Source organism: Hemicordylus capensis, chromosome 11, assembly GCF_027244095.1.
Source record: "Hemicordylus capensis ecotype Gifberg chromosome 11, rHemCap1.1.pri, whole genome shotgun sequence".
NCBI lineage: Eukaryota > Metazoa > Chordata > Lepidosauria > Squamata > Cordylidae > Hemicordylus > Hemicordylus capensis.
In genome coordinates, this window is record NC_069667.1 from 24,576,858 (window position 1) to 24,599,590 (window position 22,733).

Genomic DNA, 22,733 nt, shown 5'->3' on the forward strand with positions numbered 1-22,733 from the left:
CCCCGTGTGGCCAAGGGGAAGAGAGTTATGATTCTTGAATATCAGGTCCTCCATAGCCATATTAACGTGTTATGTTCAACCTGGGTCCACAGCATAGCACTGTATGGTGGGGATGGTTAGCTCCACACGATGCCAGGGGTCTATGCAGGCCATGCAGAAGTTTCACACAGGCCCAATTAAAAATTAGTCGGGGAGCCCGCATAGGGTTGATGGGCCTCACATGGCCGCCTCCCCCTGGCCTTACAATGAAGAGCATTACTCTAGGGCAGGCCTGCTCAACTTAGGCCCCCAGCTGTTTTTGGACTACAACTCCCATAATTCTCAGCCACAGCAGCCAATAGCCAGGAATTATGGGAATTGTAGGCCAACATCTGCAGGAGGGCCGAAGTTGAGCAGGCCTGCCCTAGGGCAACGTCCTTCACAAGCACTTCATTAGTCAGGATATCAGCCACTGTTTACAGAAAGAGCTGGCCCTACCAACAGCAGGGTGAAACATCTTTTCCCTTTTTTGGAGAAGCTGCAGGTTCGAATGACCTTCCTGCTAGTTCACTCTCGGCTAAATCTGGCAGCACCGCAGAACCGCTGGTACTACTCTAGCCAGCCCAACTCTATGGGCAGAAATCCCTTCTCCCCCTGGCACGACCGCTCTGCATTAGTCAGGATGTTGGCCACTGTTGGGTTATTTAAAGGAAGAGGTTGAGAGAGTAGGTCTGGTCTTCGTGTTGAACTGATTGAGCATAGCAAAAAATATCTGTCAGTGAACTGGGAAAGAAAGTAATTTCTACTTTTCTTAGAATCGTTCAAAGGAATATGGGGCATTGCTTTGCTGGCAAAACAGCCACTGGGACTGCCAGTTTTTCATATCCTCACAGCCATTTTGTTACGCACATTGCCCTGAAAGGACTCTGTATCCTGGGACATGTAGGTAAACAAAAGGCAACCCACCAGGAGGTCCCTGCACAATGGAGCTCTTCCCTGGAGTTACAATAAGGTTTAGCCTCTTTTCTAAGGGAGGAGAAAAACAAGAAAAACAACCAATGAAAATGGGTAACTAAATGAATTCAGTTGAAAAAACAGTTGAAATTTAAAAGGAACAAGCATTTATTCTTGTATACTACTAATACAGAAAAATGTTGCTTTTCTAGACAACAATTTTAAAAAATGCTGTAAACAGAGCTTGCGAACACCTATGAGCCAAGAACTTGCAGAGAATCCAGCCCCACTCTTCCAGAGTCTTGCAGTTTTTTCTTCCAGAATCTGATGGGAAGGTCACCCAAAAGCAAGAGCTGACCAGAAGTGGGTGCAACCCATATCACGCCAGGAGCTCTCTTCCCATTGGACCTCCCTACCAGATCCCAGAAGAAAAGACAGCTGCAATCTGCAAGAGGGTCTGGATTCTCTGCAGGCTTTCCACATATTTGTATTGGAATAATAATTTCCAGGCTAACATTCAACCTTGTGCCTTGTTTTCAGTGTGTTGTTGTTGTTGTTGTTGTTGTTTGTTCCTTTTGCTTTATGGTGCCATTACAAAAATAATGATAAGCAGGTGGCGGGGGACCTTTCCTACACTGTCTTGCTTTGGGCTGGAGATATGTGGGCAGGGAAGCTACATGTCAGACTGTTCCGTGCAAAAATTGAAATCTCTTTCTTTTACCTTTCTAGGGTTTTACAGATATTTCACTAGAAAGAGTAGTCCAAGGAGGTGCCAATGTAACTGGATTTCAGATTATTAATAAGGAAAACCCAATGGTACAGCAGTTTATGCTGCGCTGGGAGAGGCTGGATGAAAGGGAATTCCCAGAAGCCAAAAATTCTCGATTAAAGGTATGTGTCATGGTGCAATGGCAAAATGGATAAGAAACTAACGGTTCTGTTCCCAAATGGCATGTTCTGAGTCCTGCCTGTTCCAACACCAGATGGAGCTCTTGTTCTCCACCATTATTATTATTATTTTTTATTATTTAACATACTTCTATACTGCCCAAAACTCACGCCCCAAACTCCACCATGCATATGAGAGTAATATGGGCAGTGCATCACCCACTCTGGCTCAAGGTGATTATATGGTACCATACCTGAGTGCTCTGGAACATGCTTTACTGTATTTTTGTCCTGTCCCATCCCTCAAACAGAAGTCCACAAGGTTTGGAAAAAGGCCAAGCATGTCCGGTTGCAGCACCACGGACAGCTCCATGGGACACATTGCTCCAACCGTAGAGGCAAGCTCAGCTCTTCAATTCCTCTTAGCTCTGGATGCTCCTGTTGGGCTCTGCTTCCTGTTTGGATAGTGGAAGCCTTAAAGGCAGAGGCTTAGCTACAGGTGAACAAGGGAGGACAAATGTCCCTGGGTCCCCAAGGGAGAGGGGGCCTGCTAGCTGAATGACAGCTTGCTCTTTGCTCTCCCTCGTTTGAGGAGGAAGGCAGGGAGGTGGGATAGCAGGGGCAGCATCTTCACTTCAGGTCCTAGGGCCCACTCCAACCTTGCTGCATCCTGGCTTAAAGGGGCCCCCTTCAGACTTTCATGTCAGACTTTCAAACGAAGCCTGACATTTCTCTCTTTTCCCTATCCAGTCCTGATTATCCTGTTGCTGGTGCTGTGTGCAGATATCAAGGAATGCCATGCTGTAGGAGAGACTGGCTCTTCAGGGGGCTCAGGCTTTGAGGGAACCATTTCAGGGGGTCTTTCAGACTCTGGCCCAGGGCCCAGGACTGCTTCTGGTGCTGCTTAAAACTTGCATGGTGTTTGCACCCCCACCGCCTTTAAAAACGTGCTTTAAAAATTATGTACAATGTTTTTCATTAGGAAAGAAAATTGTCTGGAGATTACATCTCTGGTGTTTTTTTAATTTCTTCAGTTTTTTATCAGCTCCTTCCTTCTCACAGTGGCTTTCCTTTACATGGCCATGCATTTGTTAGTAGAATTTGAATAAAGTAGAAAATTAGATTTGTTCACTTGGCATGATTTGTGAAGGACTGCATTAAGGTTCCTGATAACAGAGGCAGCGTGGTGAAAAAATGCACCATCATGTAGGCCTTATGTAGTACTAGTCATGTGAATGACAGTACCTCTGTACAGATCTGTACCTCTGTACACTGTAGACTCGTATGAGTGTTGAACATAACGTGTGAATGGGCCTTATTACATCTGTTAATGTATGTGATGACACTGATCTAGTTCAGTCATAATGTTGACATTGTTTAGGCATTCGGAGCACAAATCTGGGTCTCACGTGATCTTGGTGCATGAGGGGAAGAAATGTAAAGCTTCAATTTCCTGGCTTAAGAACAAACTATAGATTATGCTCTGTCTGGTGGCTTCCATGAGGGATCTGTCTGGACCATCTTGGAAACAGGATGCTGGTTTGCAGTCGGTCCTAAGAGATAGCCAAGTGCCGTTCTGAAGGGATGAACGATGTTCTCCGTTGCCCTCGGCCAATCAGAAGGTTCATATCCCCGAATCCAGAGTGTGGAGAAGGATTCCATGTGAACAGCAGTTGAACATGGGAAGCTGCTTTAGCTCAATTGGACCCTAATCCAGTAGAGCTGTTCTTATAAAATGTTCCCTTGTATATCCTGCAGAATTAGCCAGGATTTTATATATCAGTCTGGGCTATTCTAGCCAGTTAATTTTCCAAATCTGAATACTGAATAATACATCTTTTAAAAAATAAAATAAAATGGGGAATCGAAAGCTGACCATGAAAAAGCAATTTGTTCAGAAGATAGGCAAATCTTTAGCTCTGAAGAGATGTCTACCTCATACTGTGAAATAAAATATAACTCACTGGCGCACACACACACACACACACACAACGCCTGTTAAAGATCTTACCCTTTCTGTGAACAGGAATGTTTATCAGATTTATAACCTCAATAAGAACTGTAATTTTGGACTGTATGAGAAGGTAGTGGAGTTTCTTTTTTTCCAAAGGAAAAATAAACAGATTTATTGCTGGCTCCATATTTGAGCTAATGGGAAATACGGTCCAGAGAGATGTGATTCATGGTTGCTCTGCTGTTAATGTTAGACAGTCTATATTGGCTTGCTTGTTGTTTAAAAAAGAGGAAGAAAACTGTGAGCAAAAAAAGAAAAAGAACGGCATGTTATATGACACTACTTACAGGGTTTGTTTTATAGGCAGAATGTTGCCATGAATGGATCCCTACCTAATGAGGACTAGTGTTTTGCTTTTACAAAAGCTGTTGGCCAGCGCTTTTTTTTGGCAAGCGTGTGCTGCCAAGTCAAATTCAAAGTATGAGATAGTGCCTCTTTCACATGCACTGCAGTACCTATGCAGCATTCACACACATATCCTGAGTGTTTTTTTAAAATCTAGTCTACAACTGTTGCCTGCAGTTCAGTGTACATTGATGGTGTTCCATTATTGATGATAACAATAGTAAGATATTTTTCTACTCATTGAGGTCATTCACACAATCAAAAACTGTGTTCTATCCGGGTTTGGGAGCTGTGTGTGCTCCCAATTTTCGGATGTGTGACACAATCACTTCCACCCAGGTTTCCCTCATAGCTTGATTCCACACAACCAAAAATTGGAAGCACACACAGCTTCCAAACCTGACTAGAACACAGTTTTTGATTGTGTGAATAACCTCATTTTATTGCTGTTGTGAACAGTTTTATCTCTAGGACTCTGACATCTTATGTGAGCCATGTTGATATTGCTTATCGGAAAACAATGGGCTATTGATTTTAACCTAAAGAAAAATATAGCCATTGTCGCCCACTCCTGGCAACAAAATCATTGCAAAATCATATCTGACATCTCAAGGAGTGTGGGCTAGTTAGACTAACTGCTCCAGGCAGTAAAAAATCAGCTAAGTAAAAATCTATTCCGGGCAGTTAAAAAAAAAAATCAACCTAATGCAGTTCCCAGAATGCCGTTTGTCAAACTGTCTCCTTTGCCTCTTTTTTTAGTATACATCTGCTCTGACCCATGATGCCATCCTCGTCATAGCGGAAGCTTTCCGGTACCTCAGGAGACAGCGTGTCGATGTCTCCCGGAGAGGTAGTGCTGGAGATTGCTTAGCAAACCCCGCTGTGCCTTGGAGCCAAGGCATTGATATCGAAAGAGCCCTGAAAATGGTAAGAAGAAAGAAACCACTGATATCCTTCTGTATGGAATGCCCAGATTCGTGATCTTCACTGTTTTCCTAGTAGGGAACCACGTCAATGTGAGGGCCATTTCCCACTCAGCTGAACTCCACAGAGTGTTGGAAGGGTCCTTTAAGACAAAGCCCTGTCTTATGAGTTCTAGGAGAAAAGAATCGGGAAGGGCTACATTTTCCAGCACTCCGTGCACACCTTCCAGTTCGGTGCAGGAACTGAAAAGAGCTCCATTTCCCTTGCTGGGCAAATCACAACCGGATGCAGTGAGAATTGTCATCTTCACATGGTGCCTGGGGGGTTGTGTGGTGTACTCAGCTTTGGGAGGAGAGCTGGTCTTGTAGAAGCAAAGGGACGGGGCTGTCGATCAAAGGTAAAGCTCCTGCATGCTTGCATTCATTAGGTTCCAAGTTTCCTCCCTGGCATCTCCAAGATAGGGCTGAGAGAGACTCCATCCTGCAATTTTGGAGAAGTCTCTGCTAGTCTGTGTAGACCAGGGATTCTCAGTGTTGGGCCCCCAGATGTTCTTGGACTTCAGCTCCCATAATCCCCACCCCCAGGGGCCTTGGGTTGAAGATTATGGGGGTTGAGGTCCAGTAACATCTGGGGACCCAACGTTGAGAATGCCTGGGGTAGACAATACTGAGCAAGATGGACCAAGGGTCTGACTCAGTAGGAGGCAGCTTCCTGTTTTCCTATGGAGAAAGGCTCACACAGGCCCAATAAACAATTAACTACGGAGCCTCATTTAGGGTTGATGGGGCTGCTGTCGGTGCCCAGGCCTTACAATGAAGAACACTGGTCTAGACCAGGGATTTTCAGCATTGAGTCCTCAGATGTTATTGGACTTCAACTCCCATAATCCCCAACCAAAGGCCACTGGGGCTGGGGATTATGGGAGTTGAAGTCCAATAACATCTAGGGACCCAACGTTGAGAATCCCTGGTCTAGACTGTAAGACCCTTGGAGCAGGGACCCATCTGCGTATCTTTCACGGAGCACCAGGTCCATGGATGGCACAGTGTTTAAAACAAGGAGAAATGTAATACATTGTAATGTATCATTTTTAAGGTTCAAGTGCAAGGGATGACAGGGAACATCCAGTTTGACACCTATGGGCGTAGAACTAATTATACAATTGATGTCTACGAAATGAGACCTGGCGGAGAACGGAAGGTAAGGCACATCTGCATGTGGGTGTATATGCTCCCCTCCCTTAATTTTATCCTGCTTCTGCCACAAGGCCATTTAAAAAGAAAACGGGGCCATCAGGAGTATGCAAATGAAGTCTCAGTAGAGCCAATGTGATGTAGAGTGGACACTTGTTATCTGCAGTTTCGCAGATCATGGTTTCATGTATCTGTGAATGGGTCTTAGAGACCCAACTTCTTTATCCGCAGAGTGAAATATAGGCAATTTTTGGCAGTTCTCCATTTTGAAGCGCAGAAGCATTTTGTGGCTCTTTTTTGTAAAGTTAAAAAAAAAAAGATTTAAAACAAAAAATAGGATTTGGGGGGTATTTCTGAAGACCTAGAGAACAAAGTACTATGCTTTCTACCTTCATTTCTGCCCCTCCCTGCTATTAAAGCGTTTTTTAAGCAAAAGGAACCTAACCCCCAATCCCCATAGGGTTAAGGTCTCTTTATTCACGGTTTCGTTATCTGCAGGAATGGAACCCCTGTGAATAACAAGGGCCACCTGTCTGACTCAGACCAGAGAGTCCTAGCCATGTTGTTGACTATGACTCCCAGCATCCCCAGCTGCAAAAGCCTTTGCTTGGGGGTTATGGGAGTTGTAGTGAACATCATCTGGGAAATCCCTGATATAGGGAACACTGGTCCTAGCTGAGCTTCAGTGGAGATAATCGGGTGCATTTGGTCAAGTAATTGTCCCCTAGCCTAACCTACTGATTTATTTCATTTGACTCACAGCCTTCCTCCAGGGTCCCATACATGGCTCTTCCACTCCATTTTATCCTCACAACAATCCCATGAAATAAGTTAGGCTGAGAATAGGTTACTAACCCAAGGCCACCCAGTAAGATTCCAAGCTGAGTGTGCCAGCATGGTGTAGTGGTTAGAGTGTTGGACTAGGAGACCAAGAAGACCTGAGTTCAAATCCCTGTTCAGCCATGAAACTCACTGGGTGACTCCGGGCCAGTCACTCATCTCTCAGCCTAACTTACCTCACAGGGTTGTTGTGAGCATAAGCATAACCATATATACCACTCTGGGCTCCTTGGACAAGAGCTGGATATAAATGTAAAAATAACCTTTGTTCTCACTGGTCCTAGACCAACACCGAAGTGCTGCAAGCTTCCTTCCAGGGTGGTTGTACCAGTAAATTTGGTTTGGCGCAAGAAAGGGAGCCCTCTAAAAGGTGGGGTGGGGTTTCCAATGTGGTTTTATTGTGCTGATTTGTTTGAAATGGCTGGTGTCCACTGGCAGACTGATAATTATCCCCACAGTAGCCCAGTGGGTTGCTTGAGTGGTAAAGTATTGAAAATGACACCCATGCAGCATATTGACTTGTTGGTGTTCTCTTCATTGGCAGGCTGGTTACTGGAATGAATATGAGAAATTTATGCCTGCCTTAGACCCCACGGTCTCCAACGATACTTCATCTGTGGAGAACAGGACCATCGTGGTCACCACCATCCTCGTAAGTTCCACAGCACCAGTTTAGACTTTGTGAATCTGAGGAGCAAGACGGAATGGGTGCATTTGGGGAGAGATCTATGTCAGGTGAAAGGTCTCCGGTTCCTCAAATACAGTATTTTACCCTCCTCTCCCTCACAGCTTTTTGAAAGTCCCTCTCCTGCTCACTTCAGTGGAAGCTGTTCAAGGCATAGAGGCAGACAGATGCATGCACTTGTCAACATCTGGAACACGATTACAGAAGTTAGGGAGGAGATCTGGTCTTGTGGTAGCAAGCACGACTTGTCCCCTTAGCTAAGCAGGGTCCACCCTGGTTGCATATGAAAGGGAGACTAGAAGTGTGAGCACTGTCAGATATTCCCCCTCAGGGGATGGAGCCGCTCTGGGAAGAGCAGAAGGTTCCAAGTTCCGTCCCTGGCAACATCTCCAAGATAGGGCTGAGACAGATTCCTGCCTGTAACCTTGGAGAAGCTGCTGCCAGTCTGGGTAGACAACACTGAGCTAGACAGACCTATGGTCTGACCCAGTATATGGCAGCTTCCTGTGTTCCTAAGTTGCATCTTGAACTGAAGCACCTTTCCCCTCTCCCACCAACAATTTCACAGGAAGCACCCTACGTCATGCGCAAGCAGACCCCTGACCAAAAAGAAGGGAACGAGAAATACGAAGGCTATTGTGTAGATCTAGCCTATGAAATAGCAAAGCACGTCGGGATAAAATACGAACTCTCTATCGTTCCTGATGGGAAATATGGAGCGAGAGATTCTGACACTAAAATGTGGAATGGCATGGTGGGTGAGCTGGTCTATGGGGTAAGTGGCCCTCAAATACTCATGCGTATAAATATGAATAAGCATCCAAAGCAACCCACTCCTCCCTCCCTCCCTCCCATTGGCAAAGTTCTTGGATGTATGTGCAAGTACACACACAGAAAAGCCATAATAGATTTTTTACAGTATGACAAATACTTGACAGATTGTTAGGATATCCTCTGTCTCTAGACCAGGGCTGCTCAACTTTGGCCCTCCAGCTGTTTTTAGACTGACTGATTGATTGATTGATTAATTGATTAAGTGCCGTCAAGTCGGTATCGACTCTTAGCGACCACATAGATAGATTCTCTCCAGGATTATCTGTCTTCAACTTGGCCTTTCAGGTCTCTCAATGGTTCATTCATTGCTGTCGTAATCAAGTCCACCCACTTGGCTGTTGTTCATCCTCTTCTCTTCCCTTCAACCTTTCCCAGCATTGTGGACTTCTCAAGGGAGCTGGGTTTTTGCATAATGTTTCCGAAGTAGGATAGTTTGAGCCTGGTCATTTGTGCCTTAAATGGATGGATTTGGTATATGATCTATTTGTTTGTTTTCCTGGCTGTCCATGGTCTCTAGCACCAAAGTTCAAAAACATCAATGCTTTTTCTGTCTCACTTCTTCAAAGTCCAGCTGTCGCATCCATTGGACTACAACTCCCATAATCCCCAACCACAGTGGCCCATAGCCAGGGATTATGGGAGTTGTAAGCCAACAGCTGCAGGAGGGCCAAAGTAGGGCAGCTCTGCTCTAGACCCAGAATTGTTTCTTTTGATTTATACCAATGATACCATTCAACATAATAATAGAGAATTTGTGGCTTATTACACATTTATGAGAAATTGGCTGCCCGTTATTATCTTCTCCAATAGAATTGTTTTTCACTTGATGTCAAATTGTCATTTATTATACTTTAGACCTACGTATATTCACAGATAGTGATTAACTATCAGCATTTGTTAATTCTAACTGTAAATTCTTCTGTATAATCTGTATCATACTTGTATCATAAGCATATAGCAATAACATATTTCAGGGGAGGTAAATGTCCTAAATGTGGAGACTGTATCTGTATTCCTGGTCTATCACCTAATGACAGTTCCTCGCATTCACCTGTATGTGACTTCATTATTTCAAACTTGCACTAGGGTTCCCTTTGTCAGAGCTGATGGTCTCAGTAATTCCTGGGGGTGGGTTTGATGCAAAATGTGAAACAATTTGGTATGTCATTTTTATACCAGTTTAGCTGTCATGGCTTCCTGCAAAGAACCCAGGGGATTTTCGTTTGGGTGGCTCCCCCAGGGAATCCAGGGAATTTTAGTTTGGGGACGGTGATAGGAATTCTCTGTGTAGGACCCTCGCCTCATCATCATCAAAGTATAGTTCCCAAGGTACCTTGGGGTTATTTATTTATCTATTTATTTATCTATCTATCATATTTTTATACCGCCTGATATGTACGTCTCTAGGAGATCGACCAGATTAAATCTAAAATGTTGATAATTTCATTTTACTTTAATTTAATGTTTAATCATTTTATTTTATATGAACTATAATGTTAATGTTTAAAGGAATGGGACTATAGCTCCACCTTGGTGCCAAAAGTAATCTTGGTGGGAATAACCATTGATGGGCCCATAGCTCAATGTTAGAGCATCTGCTTTGCATCCAGAAGGTCCCATGTTCAATCCCTGGCTTCTCCAAGTAGGGCTGGGCAATATCCCCACCTGAAATCTCGAAGAGTTGCGGCCAGTCAATTTGACAGTACTGAGCTAGATGTACCGATGGACTGACTCAGTATAAGGCAGTTTTCTAAGTTCCTGTGTCATGAAAAAAGAAGAAAACTTCCGCTATTGGCCAAGAACGGATGGCTTTCAACTCACAGAGAGGCAGACTTGGATTCACCAAGAGTTTCCTCACTGTAAAAGCTGTTGAGCAATTTGAGAAAATGGAGTGGAAGCCAAGACTGCTGTGTTTTATTCTGGGTCTTTGGCTGACTTACTTTGCGATGTTTGACCGGGTACTTAATCTCCAAGGACCTGACATTCAGCCACAACGAGACGTGGATGAGTGATATGAACGAACTGTCTTGTGGCTAGGATTTGTAAAACACCTGGAGCCTTTGTGATGAAACTGTTTGCACTCAGTGGGGAAAGCAAGGCCTCTCTCCAGCCACGGCAACTGTTCCTGCTTCTGTGAGCACCTCAGGAAGCCTCATCCGTGTTGCCTGTCACTCTGTCATCTCGGCAGAGTGACCAAAGAAAACCAAAGAAAACCAAAATAGGTAACATGCAGGGCTTTGCCACTGCCGAGGAGACAACATGCTCCCGTTCTTTTTTTTTTTTAATGTGAGTGTGCCCCAGGATGAAGAAGATTGGGAAACACTGGTATATAATTCCTATTTTCCCCACTCTTAATGCCTAAGTTGGCCCTGACAGACTGCTGAATTTGCCCTATGAGGGTGTGGCTTCTTGTCATTTGCTCAGCGGAATTGGGAACCCAGCTGCCCTCGGTCCCCCTGCCCCACCCTGCCCCATTCATCACATAGCCTTGTGACCACACTTGCAATCTCTCCTGCTCGGGAGTCACCTGGCCAAGACACCTCCCCGAGACTCATCCTGTGAACGCTGAAAGAGTTTGCCGCTCGCGAAAGCTCTGAACAAACACCAACCTTTCTTCGAGCCACTCGTCTGGAATGAAAACTCTCCTGGCTCCTCGGGGAGGAGTACAACAAAGGCAGCTGTTGTTCGGATGTGTTGCGCAGAGCCCCAGATGTGCTACCTGAACATGATTGCACGTCTCAACCTCTCTCTACGGGGAAGAGAGAACCTCCGAGTGTCAGGCCGGAGCGGAGGTGGTTCTGCCTGTGTTTTTATAGTGAGGCAGATTCCTCTGCCTGGGCTTACTGAGGAGGTTCTAATGATGGGTGAATAACCATCAGGAGGGAAATGGTCTTTGTTTTTCAGTGCTATTTGGTTAAAGACAAACGAGCCCATACACTGAACGGCTTGGATTGACCTGAATCCAAGACTAGGTTGTTTTTTTTTCCAGTACTAGAAATTGGAGGATTGGAGATTCAGGGTTCTCTTCCTTTTGGGTCAGTAGCATGACCTATATTTAACTCGTTTTTTAAAAAAGAAGGTCATCTAAAATTCATGGTCGTCTTCGATTCGGGTAGATACGGCACCGTTTGACAGCAAACCAGAGTCTTAAGAATGGAGTGAAGGGAGCACTAATTCGCTTAACACTCCCCCCTGCTTGCCACTTTCCCCCTGCGGTCCCTCCAGCCCACCCTATGACCACCCCCGCCCCACCAGCTGCATTTGTTACATTGCAAGGGGAAATGACTGGGAGAGGAGCTTGTAGGGGGAAAGCAGTAGAGGGCAAAAGGAGACTCCCTAGCAGCCTTCTCCACCCCCTTCATGGCTTTGCATTTGTTCAGCAGTCACCCCAAAGCCTGCTCTGTCACCAGTTGTATCATTGGCTCTCCAAAGCCTTGATCATCTGCATCCCGATGTCGGTGGCATCCAGGTAGTCCTTCTCAGGGGTCAAGTGGATCTTCTGGCATGGGTCTCCTGCCGCAGGGAGCAATTGGGGAGCCCTTGAGCATCTTTGGAGCCAGAATTTTGCCTTCTCGGGCAGAAAGAGAGCAAGAGCATTTGGGCACAGGACTCTCTAATCAGGAAAGGAGACCTCTTCACCTTGACTTAAACGATGCAAAGAGGCAGCTTTTTCTGCTGATTTTGCATAATACATTCTGCTTCTCCTTGTCCTGGGAAGAGAAAAGGGTGGGTGGAATTGTGCTGAAACTCTGCCTTGTGAGCAGGGAGAAGGGAAGTGTAATTTAAATAAAAATGTTTTGAAGGACTATGCTCAGTGATAGAGCACCTCCTTTGCATGCATGCCCCTGCTAACTGAGCAAAGGGACACCTTTTAAAGTGCTGCTACTTTAATATTTAGCAGGGAGAGAGCAACTGGCCCTATCCAACCCCAGCACAGCATCCCTCCAGTGGCTGTTGCTGATATCTGCTTTATGTTTCTTTTTAGACTGTCAGCCCTTTGGGGGCAGGGGACCATCTTCTTGATTTATTATTTTTCTTTGTAAACCACTTTGGGAACTTTGTTTGAAGAGCAGTATATAAATATTTGTCGTCGTAATAGTAGAAGGTCCCAGGTTCTGTCTCTTGTAGGTAGGACTGAGAAGGACCCCGGGAGAGTTGCTACTGGTCAGCATAGACAGCAGTGGGCTAGATGGTCCGATTCAGTAGAAGACAGCATCCATAGATGACACCTTAGCACCATAACAGCAAAGTCCCCATCCTCTGTGTCCACCTATTATTCCTCTAATGGCCAAGGAACACGGTGCAGGGCCTTTAACCATGACCTGCACTGTGTCCCTACACCTACGGTACAGGCAAATCTACATGGGGCATACAGGCAGATATAGGGTAAGGCAGGTCTTAAGTATCCTGGTCTTTGGCTGATTGGGTCTTCAAAGGTAGAAGGAGGCTGGACCTACAGCGCAGACACGATCTCTACCTAGCTTGAGGTTCCTGATGGCTTGCATAGTGTACAGAACCCCACTAGTCAAAGAGTAGGACGTTCGCGCTGGTCCCATTGGGCTGCAAAACCTGTTGATGCTGCTAGCAAATGTGGAGAGCCTCCAGAGACGACGCCAAGGAGTAGCAAGGGATAACAGGTGGTCTCCGCAAAAGAGTTTCTGCTCCCCCTTTTACTCCCCCATCTAGCAGAGTGGAATTTTCAATCAAAGTGTCGTCGCATTTTGTTTTATTTTTATTTGTTTAATCGCTTGTTCATATACCACCAGATTCTGAAGGCTCTAGGCGGTTCACCAACCGTAAATACAATCAAACACAATATTATGGTCCTGTCGCTTGAATTGTTTATTTTAAGGCCTCTGTTTAATGCTGCCTCATTCTTTTTTTAATAATATTTATTGTTTTAACAAAGATTTTTAAAATGGGGGGAAAGAAAATAGCCTAGCAAAGCAAATACAAGGATTCTCATTACAATCCATATACATCAACCTGAATTCTTCCAACCAACATATCTCTCCCTTGCTTCCCTGCCTCATTCATTCACTCCTCTACGCCAGAACAAGCAGCAGAAGCCAGAGATTCCTCCAGTCTCCCAGGAGCCAGGCCAGCCTCGCTCCCCTAATAACGTTGGTTTCCACTCCATCGCTCCCCCAAACTAGTTGTTCTGGAGTTGCCCCCCGAGAGCTTCCTTGGCTCCTAAGGATTGTGTCTGCCCTGTAGGATGCTTCTCCCATTGGGGATGACAGAAGAAGCATCCTATAATGCAGGTTCAATCCTTAGGAGCCATGGAGGCTCTCCACATTTGTAAGCAGTGTTTTGCAGTTTCCTGGAACTAGCAGGTGCATCCTGCTTTTCCTTCGCGGGGCGCTGCAGAGTCTGTAAGCCAGTGGCAGGGGCTGGTGATCGTATTTTGGCCTGAAACCCTGATGGCCCAATGCCAGTAAATGCAGACCGTACTGAGCTTGATGGACCAAAAGTCTACTTTAGGAGAAGTTTGGCTAGGGGTGTGTGTGTGTGTGTGTGTGTGTTCCTTCAACCCACTTCTGGCTTTTGAGTCTCGAGCAGACACTTTCCCATACACCTTTAGGTCTGCCAGAAGGACCAGAAGCATATTTGGGGTCCTGAAATGCATGGTTTTAATTCCATACCCTCTGCCAGCTTCCACACTGGCACAGAATCACATGCAGCCTTCATCCTATGCTCTTTTGCTGCAAGGAGCTGACAAGAGGAACACACATGAAGAGGAGAGCTGGACTTGAGGCAGCAAGCACGATTTGTCGCCTTCAGAGGTGCACCGAGGTAATTTTGGAGCCTGGACCTAAAGCCCTTGGGAGGCCCCACTCCTCTGCAAATTAAGCATCATCATGCTCGGCCTGGTGACCATCTGGGACAGACTGAAGAGGATTTGGGTGCCCCCAGGGGCTGTAGAGGCCCTGGATTTCAGCCCCGAAGTCCAGGGGTAAGAGCACCTCTGGTCACCTTAGCTAAGAACGGTCCACTCTCGTTGCATATGAATGGGAGACTACATGTGAGAACACTTTAAGATGTCCCCCTCAGGGGATGGAGCCACTCTGGGAAGAGCAGAAGATTCCAAGTTCCTTCCCTGGCTTCTCCAAGATGGAGCTGAGAGAGATTCCTGCCTGCAACAATGGAGAAGCCGCTGCCAGTCTGTATAGACAATACTGAGCTAGATGGACCAATGGCCTGACTCTGTATATGGCAGCTTCCTATGTTCCTATGGCAAGTCATGTGTGGCCTTAACAACAGAATACAATCAAGGTTTGTCGATAATGAAAAAGTCCTATAAAATAGCTCATTATGACGAGGCCGCCTTAGGTTTATCAGATGACTTTGCTTTCTCTCTGGAGCTTCAAAGTCTATTACAAAAGTTGAAAGCAGGAGTGTGTTGCGTTGCTCCTGGGGGCCCCGTGTGTTTTGTCGGGGGAAAGGATTGTCACATTTGGTATGCATGACATTAATTTTGAATACCTGCACGAGCAAGCCCAGAGACCCAGCTCTGAAGGAAGCCAGGCCTGCTGTGAAATGAGTTTTCCCAGCAGCTGAACCGAATGCCTGCATAATTCATGGCTTCAGCTTGTGTTTGTCCACTGTGCACTTAACTGTCACGGCAGACAAGTTACTTCCCATGAAGCCAGCCAGAGGGTCGAGCCCAGTCATACCCACACTGGGGCCTCTCTTGACATGACCTTGGTGAGCAGAGTGCCGTCGTGATGTGTGTCATTCAGGCAATACTCCTTGAAGTCATAGGAAGGATTTGAAGGAGGACTGGGCCTCGCTCAGAGCAACGGCTAATAAGGAGAAAAGCCCGGGGAAATCAAAACAGAAGGACCAATCCAGAGGTCTGGGTGGGAACTACGCTTACAGCCACCAGCGGAAGAAGAGAAAGCTTTGTTCTGTTTGTTCTGTCCCGAGAGTGCCCTGAGGAAGCAGCTGGCTGCAGTGGCAGATTTAAGGAGAGGCCAAGTAGGCACTTGCGGCAAAATTTGAGGAGCGGCAATTTTTGCCGCCCCTCTCTGAGGACAGCCGGTGTTGCAGCAAGGGCAGGGGTGGTGAGGGGGGAGTCCCCCACTTTTTTCTTCTGAAAGCCACCACAACAATGGGATGGGGGCAGCGAAGGGCACACAGCTGTGGGGAGTGGGGAGAACTCATTTGAGAGGGAGGAGGGGAGCTGGAAAGAGCTCTCCCTCACTGCCCTGCTAAGCAGTGATGCTGCTGTATGGTAAAAGGGGGGAACCTTCCCCTCACCCCACCACCATCCTCCCCGCTGCAGCTGCTGCCACCCCATTCCGCCACACAGTGGCATTTTAAAGTTAAAGGGGGCACTTCCCCCTTGCCCCCCCCTGCAGCTGCTGCTCTGCGGCCTTCGCTGCCCCCATCTCACTGGTGCGGCAGTTTTTGGAAGAAAAAAGGGGGGACTGCCTCCTCACCCCCCTACCCTTGCTGCAGCATGTTCCTACTGACCACAGTAGACTGTGACGTGGGAGTTCAAGGGCAAGGGAGGGACGACGCAGAAGCAGCAGGACTGTACCTGTATCCCATTTCAGGGCCTTGGGACGTTTGAAAATGTGGATACTTGTCTCGGTGCCAAGATGTAGCAATCCCTGGTACCGAATATGCTAAACCGGCTTCATAAGGGGTTTCCCCCCCTATTTTGGGAAGGCCCATCTTCCCCAGTGAGTTCTGCCTCCTTGCACACATTCGGAATGATTGCTTCGATGCTGAAATCTGCGTCAGTTTTCTGCATAACCTCGTTTTTACCCTATTTCTGTGACGTTGCCCCTTGGGATCTGCTCCTGCTGCCAGCAGAGGTGGAGAACCGTTTCTTCGCTGCTCCAACGTTGCTGCCCTGTATCCAAAATGGAAGGAAGGCAATTGCCAGAATGTGCTGACTTGTCAAAAGTCTAATAGCCGACTGGAATGTCATTTGGAAAATAATAATAATTGAGCAATAGGCAGAGTGTATTCTGAATGTGCCAAAAAAAAAAAAAAGAGAGAGAGCAGGATGTGATATTAGCTCTAGAAATTTCCCACCCAAATACCATATTTCTAGCCCTTATGAATGCAATGAAATAGTGGCAATGATATAAGCATACTCCCTTACTCTAGACAAATTTATTTATTCTTTTATTTTATTTTATTTTATTTTATTTGTTGCATTTCTGAACCGCCCTATCCATCCAAAGGCTCTGTGCGGTGAGACCTCTTTTAGTGTGTAGATAAAGCAAATAAAACCCAAGATCTTAGAAAATCAAGCAAACACGTTTCAATTATAAAACATCATTGTCAGTACAGTGCTCTGTCCATTGTCAGTGCTCCAGCTGTTTGAAATAGAGCATTGACAATGATGTCTTAGCACTGAAATGTGTTTGCTCGAGTTTGTAAGAGCTTTGTTTTTATTTGTTTTATCTACACATTAAAAGAGGTCTTAAACCTTGCCTGAAGAATACAAAATAAGCTTGAAAGTGGGTAGGATAATAATGGATCGGAATTATCTGCATGATCTGTAATTATCTGCATGATCTGCATAATTATTAATTAATGGATTGTAATTATCTGCATGATCTGCAATGCATGATTAGAGGAGAGCTAGTATGGTGGTAGCAAGCATGACTTGTACCCTTCTCTAAGCAGAGTCCACCCTGGTTGTATATGAATGGGAGACTAGAAGTGTGAGAGATTCCCCTTAGGGGATGATGGAGCCACTCTGGGAAGAGCAGAAGGCTCCAAGTTCCCTTCCGGCAGAAACCCGTAACTTGAGTTCATTGTTGGTCTTCAGGAGAGCTCTTAAAGCCTATCTGTTTGGCCTGGCCTTCCAGGGTTTTTAAACTGTTTTAAATGTTTTAATTGCTAATGGATTTATATTGTTTTTAAATTGGTTTGTAATGATTGTTTTTGAAGGACTGATTCACAGGAGTTTTTTTGTTTGTTTGTTTGATTATGTTAAAGAGGGTCAATTAACCTTCGCCTAAAGTCTATATAAAAGACACAGCGCAAGAGCACATGTGCAGCTGACTCAATCTCATCAGAGTTACAGGGGCCATATCTTTGCTCACATGGAATTCTTCTATTATCTGCCAGCCAAAAGTTCCAAAGGAAGAGCATTCAGACGGGCCCTCGAGAAAGCCCATCTGTGCTTAGGGAAAGTAAGGAGGACCATCTGCTGGGCGAGTTCTCATCCCACCACTGTGCAGGTGGGGATTGACCAATGGTCTGACAGAAAAAAGGAGCTTCCTATGTTCTTAAAATGTGCTCTCGGGAATCCCCAGGTTTCTGGAAGCCTTTCAGGGGCTCTTCACATATGCTCCGATTGTTTTGGTTTCTGGTACTTGTTCCTCTTTCACCGTTTCCATTTTTGTTATTCAAAATAGTTATATATCACTTTTGAAATTAGTTGACATAGCAAAAAGTATTAGAAAATGGTTTCCTGTTCCAGAAGGACTTTCCTTGCATGCTGTCTCTTGAGTGCCATGATGGGAGAAAGGTATGGTATAAATGTCACAAAATGAATAAGTAGCAGATCCAAGATCTGGATACATGAGTCGTTTTAAATAAAGGCATCTTGGTTGTTTGGTTATAATGATAATTTCTCCATTTTATGTGCTCTGTCTTTGCAGAGAGCGGACATAGCTGTCGCCCCTCTTACCATAACCTTGGTCCGAGAAGAAGTCATAGACTTTTCCAAACCCTTTATGAGTCTGGGCATTTCCATCATGATCAAGAAACCCCAGAAATCCAAACCAGGCGTCTTCTCCTTTCTGGATCCTTTGGCCTATGAGATTTGGATGTGTATAGTCTTTGCTTATATTGGAGTCAGTGTGGTTCTTTTCCTAGTCAGCCGATTCAGCCCTTACGAGTGGCATTTGGAAGACAACCAAGAAGAGCCCAGAGACCCTCAGAACCCTCCTGATCCTCCAAATGAGTTTGGGATATTTAACAGCCTCTGGTTTTCCCTGGGTGCCTTTATGCAGCAAGGATGCGATATTTCCCCAAGGTTTGTTTTTTCATATCACACCCCCATCACCGCTTTGCATTTTATGGTCGTCGGCTGATGCCATGGTGCATATATGTTTCTTTCTCAATGTTCCCCACCTTTCCAAATTTTATTTTGACATGCCATCCAAGACTAAACTCCTTCCATCAAGTCACAATTGCTTGCCAGCATTCACCCCTCAACCACAGAACATGCCTGGCGTTGCCTTTCAATGCCTGCTCACTCGCGCATTGCTGCCAGAACTTATATACACCATGTTGAGACTGTAAAATGCATCGGGTTTTACATCTTTCAGCAATGCTTGGAGGGTTACCGTGTTTTTGCTGCATATCTCATTTTACGGTCATCTGCTTGGTGCATATAACGCTGTTCTTTCTGCTTTGTCAAACGAGAGCCCAGTGCTCACAAAGCCACGTGCAACAGCATTTTAAAAACCACACTGCTCGTCATAGTTTATGCCGACCTTTTAAGTTTCCCTTCCTTGTCTCTCTTTGTTATCTTCATGATCCCTTTCATCCATTGCATCGATGCACTCACACGCTCATGTCATCCATATATACCCTCTAGGAATTGTTGTGAGCACTGTGTGTATGTCATTCTGTGAAATGAATCGTCTCAAGTCACCCAGTTGTCTTACTGTCGCCAGGCCCATAACCAGAGGTGGTGTGGGGCAGGAGAGGAAGCTCTGGGGGGCCCTAGAGTGGGGCAGGGTCATGGCAAGTCATTGTGGAAAAGCTGCCTAAGGTGGTCTAACATGTTTCAATTAACGTTATTTGATTTATTCTATCCTTTTAAATAAAATTAGGGCACAGAAAAATGTCCTGAGGTCATTCACACAATTATAAAGGCAAGAGGGAAACCTGGGTAGAAGTGATTGTGTGGAAGCGAGGAAGGTGGAAAACCTGGGTAGCTTTTCCTCCGACAATCACTTCTACCCAGGTTTTCCTCCTACCTTTTTTCCACACAAACAAAAATTGGGAGCACACATAGCTCCCAAACCCGGGTAGAACACAGTTTTTGATTGAAACCGGGCTAGGCTCCCTTAGACCGGTTTTGCACACATGTGTGAATAGGTCTACTGAGTCAGGCTCGTGGTCCATCTAGCCCAGTGTAAATGTCTACACTGACTGGTAGGGACTTTTCAGGGTAAAGATCTTTCCCAGCCATACCGGGAGATGCCAGGGACTCTTTACATTTCTGTTGTTGCCTACAATCACAAAAATGCCACTGGAGTAGAACTACTGAAACTATGAAATGCTCTGACCCATCTGCAAATACCAGAAACTGCAAATGGAAAACCAACAAATAACGAGGGTCTCCTCTATATGTCACGCACCAGTTTTTCTGGTGTTTTGTTGTTCTTTTAACCAGCATGGCAAATAGGAAGCCACCTGAGAAAGAATAAAGCCTGGAAATTGAATAATTTTGAATTGAAGCTGGTCAGTAAGCAGAAGAGGGTTCAGGGGCTGAAACTGATGGGATGGGATGTGCGAATATGGGCAGTATTATTTCTGGTGAAGCCCACTCATCTAGTAAGGGATAGTGAAAGTAAGGAAATTGATCAAAAATGAATAACAACCTTGTTTTAGGAATGGTGTTTGTTTTTGAACTTGTAGCTTGTAGCTTCTTCCCTGTGTGCATGTTTAATTCCTAAATTGGCAATGAAATCCTGCCTCTTCCTTGCTGTTGAGATAATATGTCCTAGTAGCATTTAAAGTGCTGTTGATCATGTGTTCGCCCATCTCAGGACCGGGAAAATAAGCATGGGACATCACATGGAAAGCTGCAGGCATTTGGGTTTCTCGTCGTACTTTCACCAGATCTCAGTTTTTCAACTACCAATAGAATATCTTGGGATTTTCATTCAGCTTTTCCTATTACTCTTAACATGTTTGGTGAGCAATACATTGCATTAGCCAGTAGGGCATTTTCTTCTCTTATCAATGCCCCAGCTTTGGATGCATCAAGAAAGTTGATATAGATTGAAATCACTATGCACATATCCATCTGTTAATGTATTAAACAGCATTACTGTTTTGGAACAACATGTAGCTGTGGAGGTCTTCATATTCTCTCTCATTCTCTCTCCCCCCACCTACTTATCTCTAGCCTAAATCTGGTTTTTTATCATTTCAATCCATTGGCTTTAGTCTTGCCCTCAAGAGCAACGAAGAACTCATCTGCTCTGTCTTTTATAGATGAAGGCAATTGTATCTCCCTTTAGCGGGGAAAGGATTTGCCTAGCAAGCAGAAGGTTGCCGATTCAAATCCCCACTGGTATGTTTCCCAGACTATGCAAAACACCTATATCGGGGAGCAGCAATATAGGAAGATGCTGAAAGGCATCATCTCATACTGCATGGACGGCACACCTTTACTTTTCCTTTTAGTTGTCTCCCAGCTAAATATACCCAGCTCTTTCAACCATAGGCTGAAGGAGCTCTGGGTTCCAGGCCCCTCACAATCTTTGGGCTCAGTATTCAAGCCTGTCCAGAGCTGACTGAACCTTGATTCTATCTTAAAAGGTGCTAGCTATCCATCCCCCACTCAGCTTTGGGTCATCTGCAGATGATAATCATCTCCTCTGCTAGTCCTTCCAAGCCATTTAAGAAAATGTTAAATAGCACAGGGCCTCGAACAGAGCCCTGTGGCATTCTACTTGATGCCTCCCTCCGGGAGGATGTGGAGCCATTCATGAGTACTAACTGGTCGTCCAACCAGTTGTGACTCATGCATTGCGCATTTTACCAACTTGTCAACACAGATATCGTAGGAGACTTTGTCAATGCTTTGCTGAAATCAAGATACACTATGACCAGAGCATTGCCATGATCTACTTTGGCACAGTGGGGAAATGACTTGACTAGCAAGCCAGAGGTTGCCAGTTCGAATCCCTGCTGGTATGTTTCCCAAACTATGGGAAACATCTATATCAGGCAGCAGCGATATAGGAAGATGCTGAAAGGCATCATCTCATACTGCAGGGGAGTAGGCAGTGGTCAACCCCTCCTGTATTCTGCCAAAGACAACCACAGGGCTCTGTGGTCCCCAGGAGTTGACACCGACTCGAGGGCACACTTTACCTTGACTTTACTAAACTAGTAACTGTTGAAAAAGGAGATGAGATTAGTCAGGCCTGACTTGCTAATGTCAAATCCATGCTGATTCCTACTGATCACCAGATTCTTTTCTAAGTGCCTACAAGACAGACTGCTTAATATATTATATTCCCTAATTCTTTCATGATGAGAGCTGGTCCTATAATCCTTTTCAGTACAACACCTTTGTCATAGGCACAAGCAGTAACATCTATTATTATTTATTTCATGCACTTTCCACTGTTCTACAATATTTGTGCTCAAAGCAGTGCACAATAATCAAAGGATTGCATCCAAAGATTTCTGTCCATAGAAATCTTTGGATTTCTGCCCATAGAGTTGACTTGGCTAGAGAGGCGTCACCTATGGCTCGGTGGTGCTGTCAGCCACCCCAGAGATGAGTGAGCAGAGGGATAACTCCAAGTCTGTTGCTCCCCAAATTCACCTCACTTCACCCTGCTGCATGGTACGGCGCTTACATGGTACCTAAATTGTGGTCAAGAGTACCATTAGAAATTCATGCTCTTTGCAGAAATGTTTAAGGATGTGTATGTATATATAAAGTGTTCTGACAAGAGAATGTAACATTTGCATAATAATGTCCTTGACATTATTATTGTCCTTGATGTGAACTTATCAGTTTAATTTCCGGCTATCAGTTCCTGTTTTTCTCTGAAGGTATGCACATATCCTCTTTACTTGATTTGATGATAACAGTTGAAGATTCTTTATCAGCGAAGTGGTTCTGTTTGGAACTTGCATATCTATAGCTAAACTCTATGTGCCCATCTCTGTGACTCACACGATACCCGGTAGCCGTTTGTCTCTGTGTGTGTCATGAATCACGTGATACCCAGTAGCCAGGGTAATGGTACGAGAGCACCCTTAACCCTGGCTAAAATCTGGGTTTGTTAAGGGGGTTAGGTGGATGAGGAGGAGAAGGATCTGTGAGGATCCCACTGCTTCTCAT

The 22,733-nt window shown here is 45.2% G+C and overlaps 1 protein-coding gene across 8 annotated transcripts in view; it reads left to right on the forward strand.

Annotated features, from left to right (window-relative positions):
* The window catches only part of GRIA3 (glutamate ionotropic receptor AMPA type subunit 3), a 140,794-nt gene that overhangs the window by 83,144 nt on the left and 34,917 nt on the right, over positions 1-22,733 (forward strand). For all 8 annotated transcript variants that reach the window (XR_008311696.1, XM_053274382.1, XM_053274383.1 and 5 more), the window contains exons 6-11: positions 1,663-1,824; positions 4,940-5,107; positions 6,200-6,304; positions 7,682-7,789; positions 8,391-8,597; positions 18,289-18,665. Coding sequence is in view for 7 of the 8 variants with exons in the window: in XM_053274382.1 (XP_053130357.1) it covers positions 1,663-1,824; positions 4,940-5,107; positions 6,200-6,304; positions 7,682-7,789; positions 8,391-8,597; positions 18,289-18,665 (1,127 nt within the window). In the remaining variant the exon portion in view is untranslated. The remainder of the gene's footprint in view (positions 1-1,662; positions 1,825-4,939; positions 5,108-6,199; positions 6,305-7,681; positions 7,790-8,390; positions 8,598-18,288; positions 18,666-22,733) is intronic.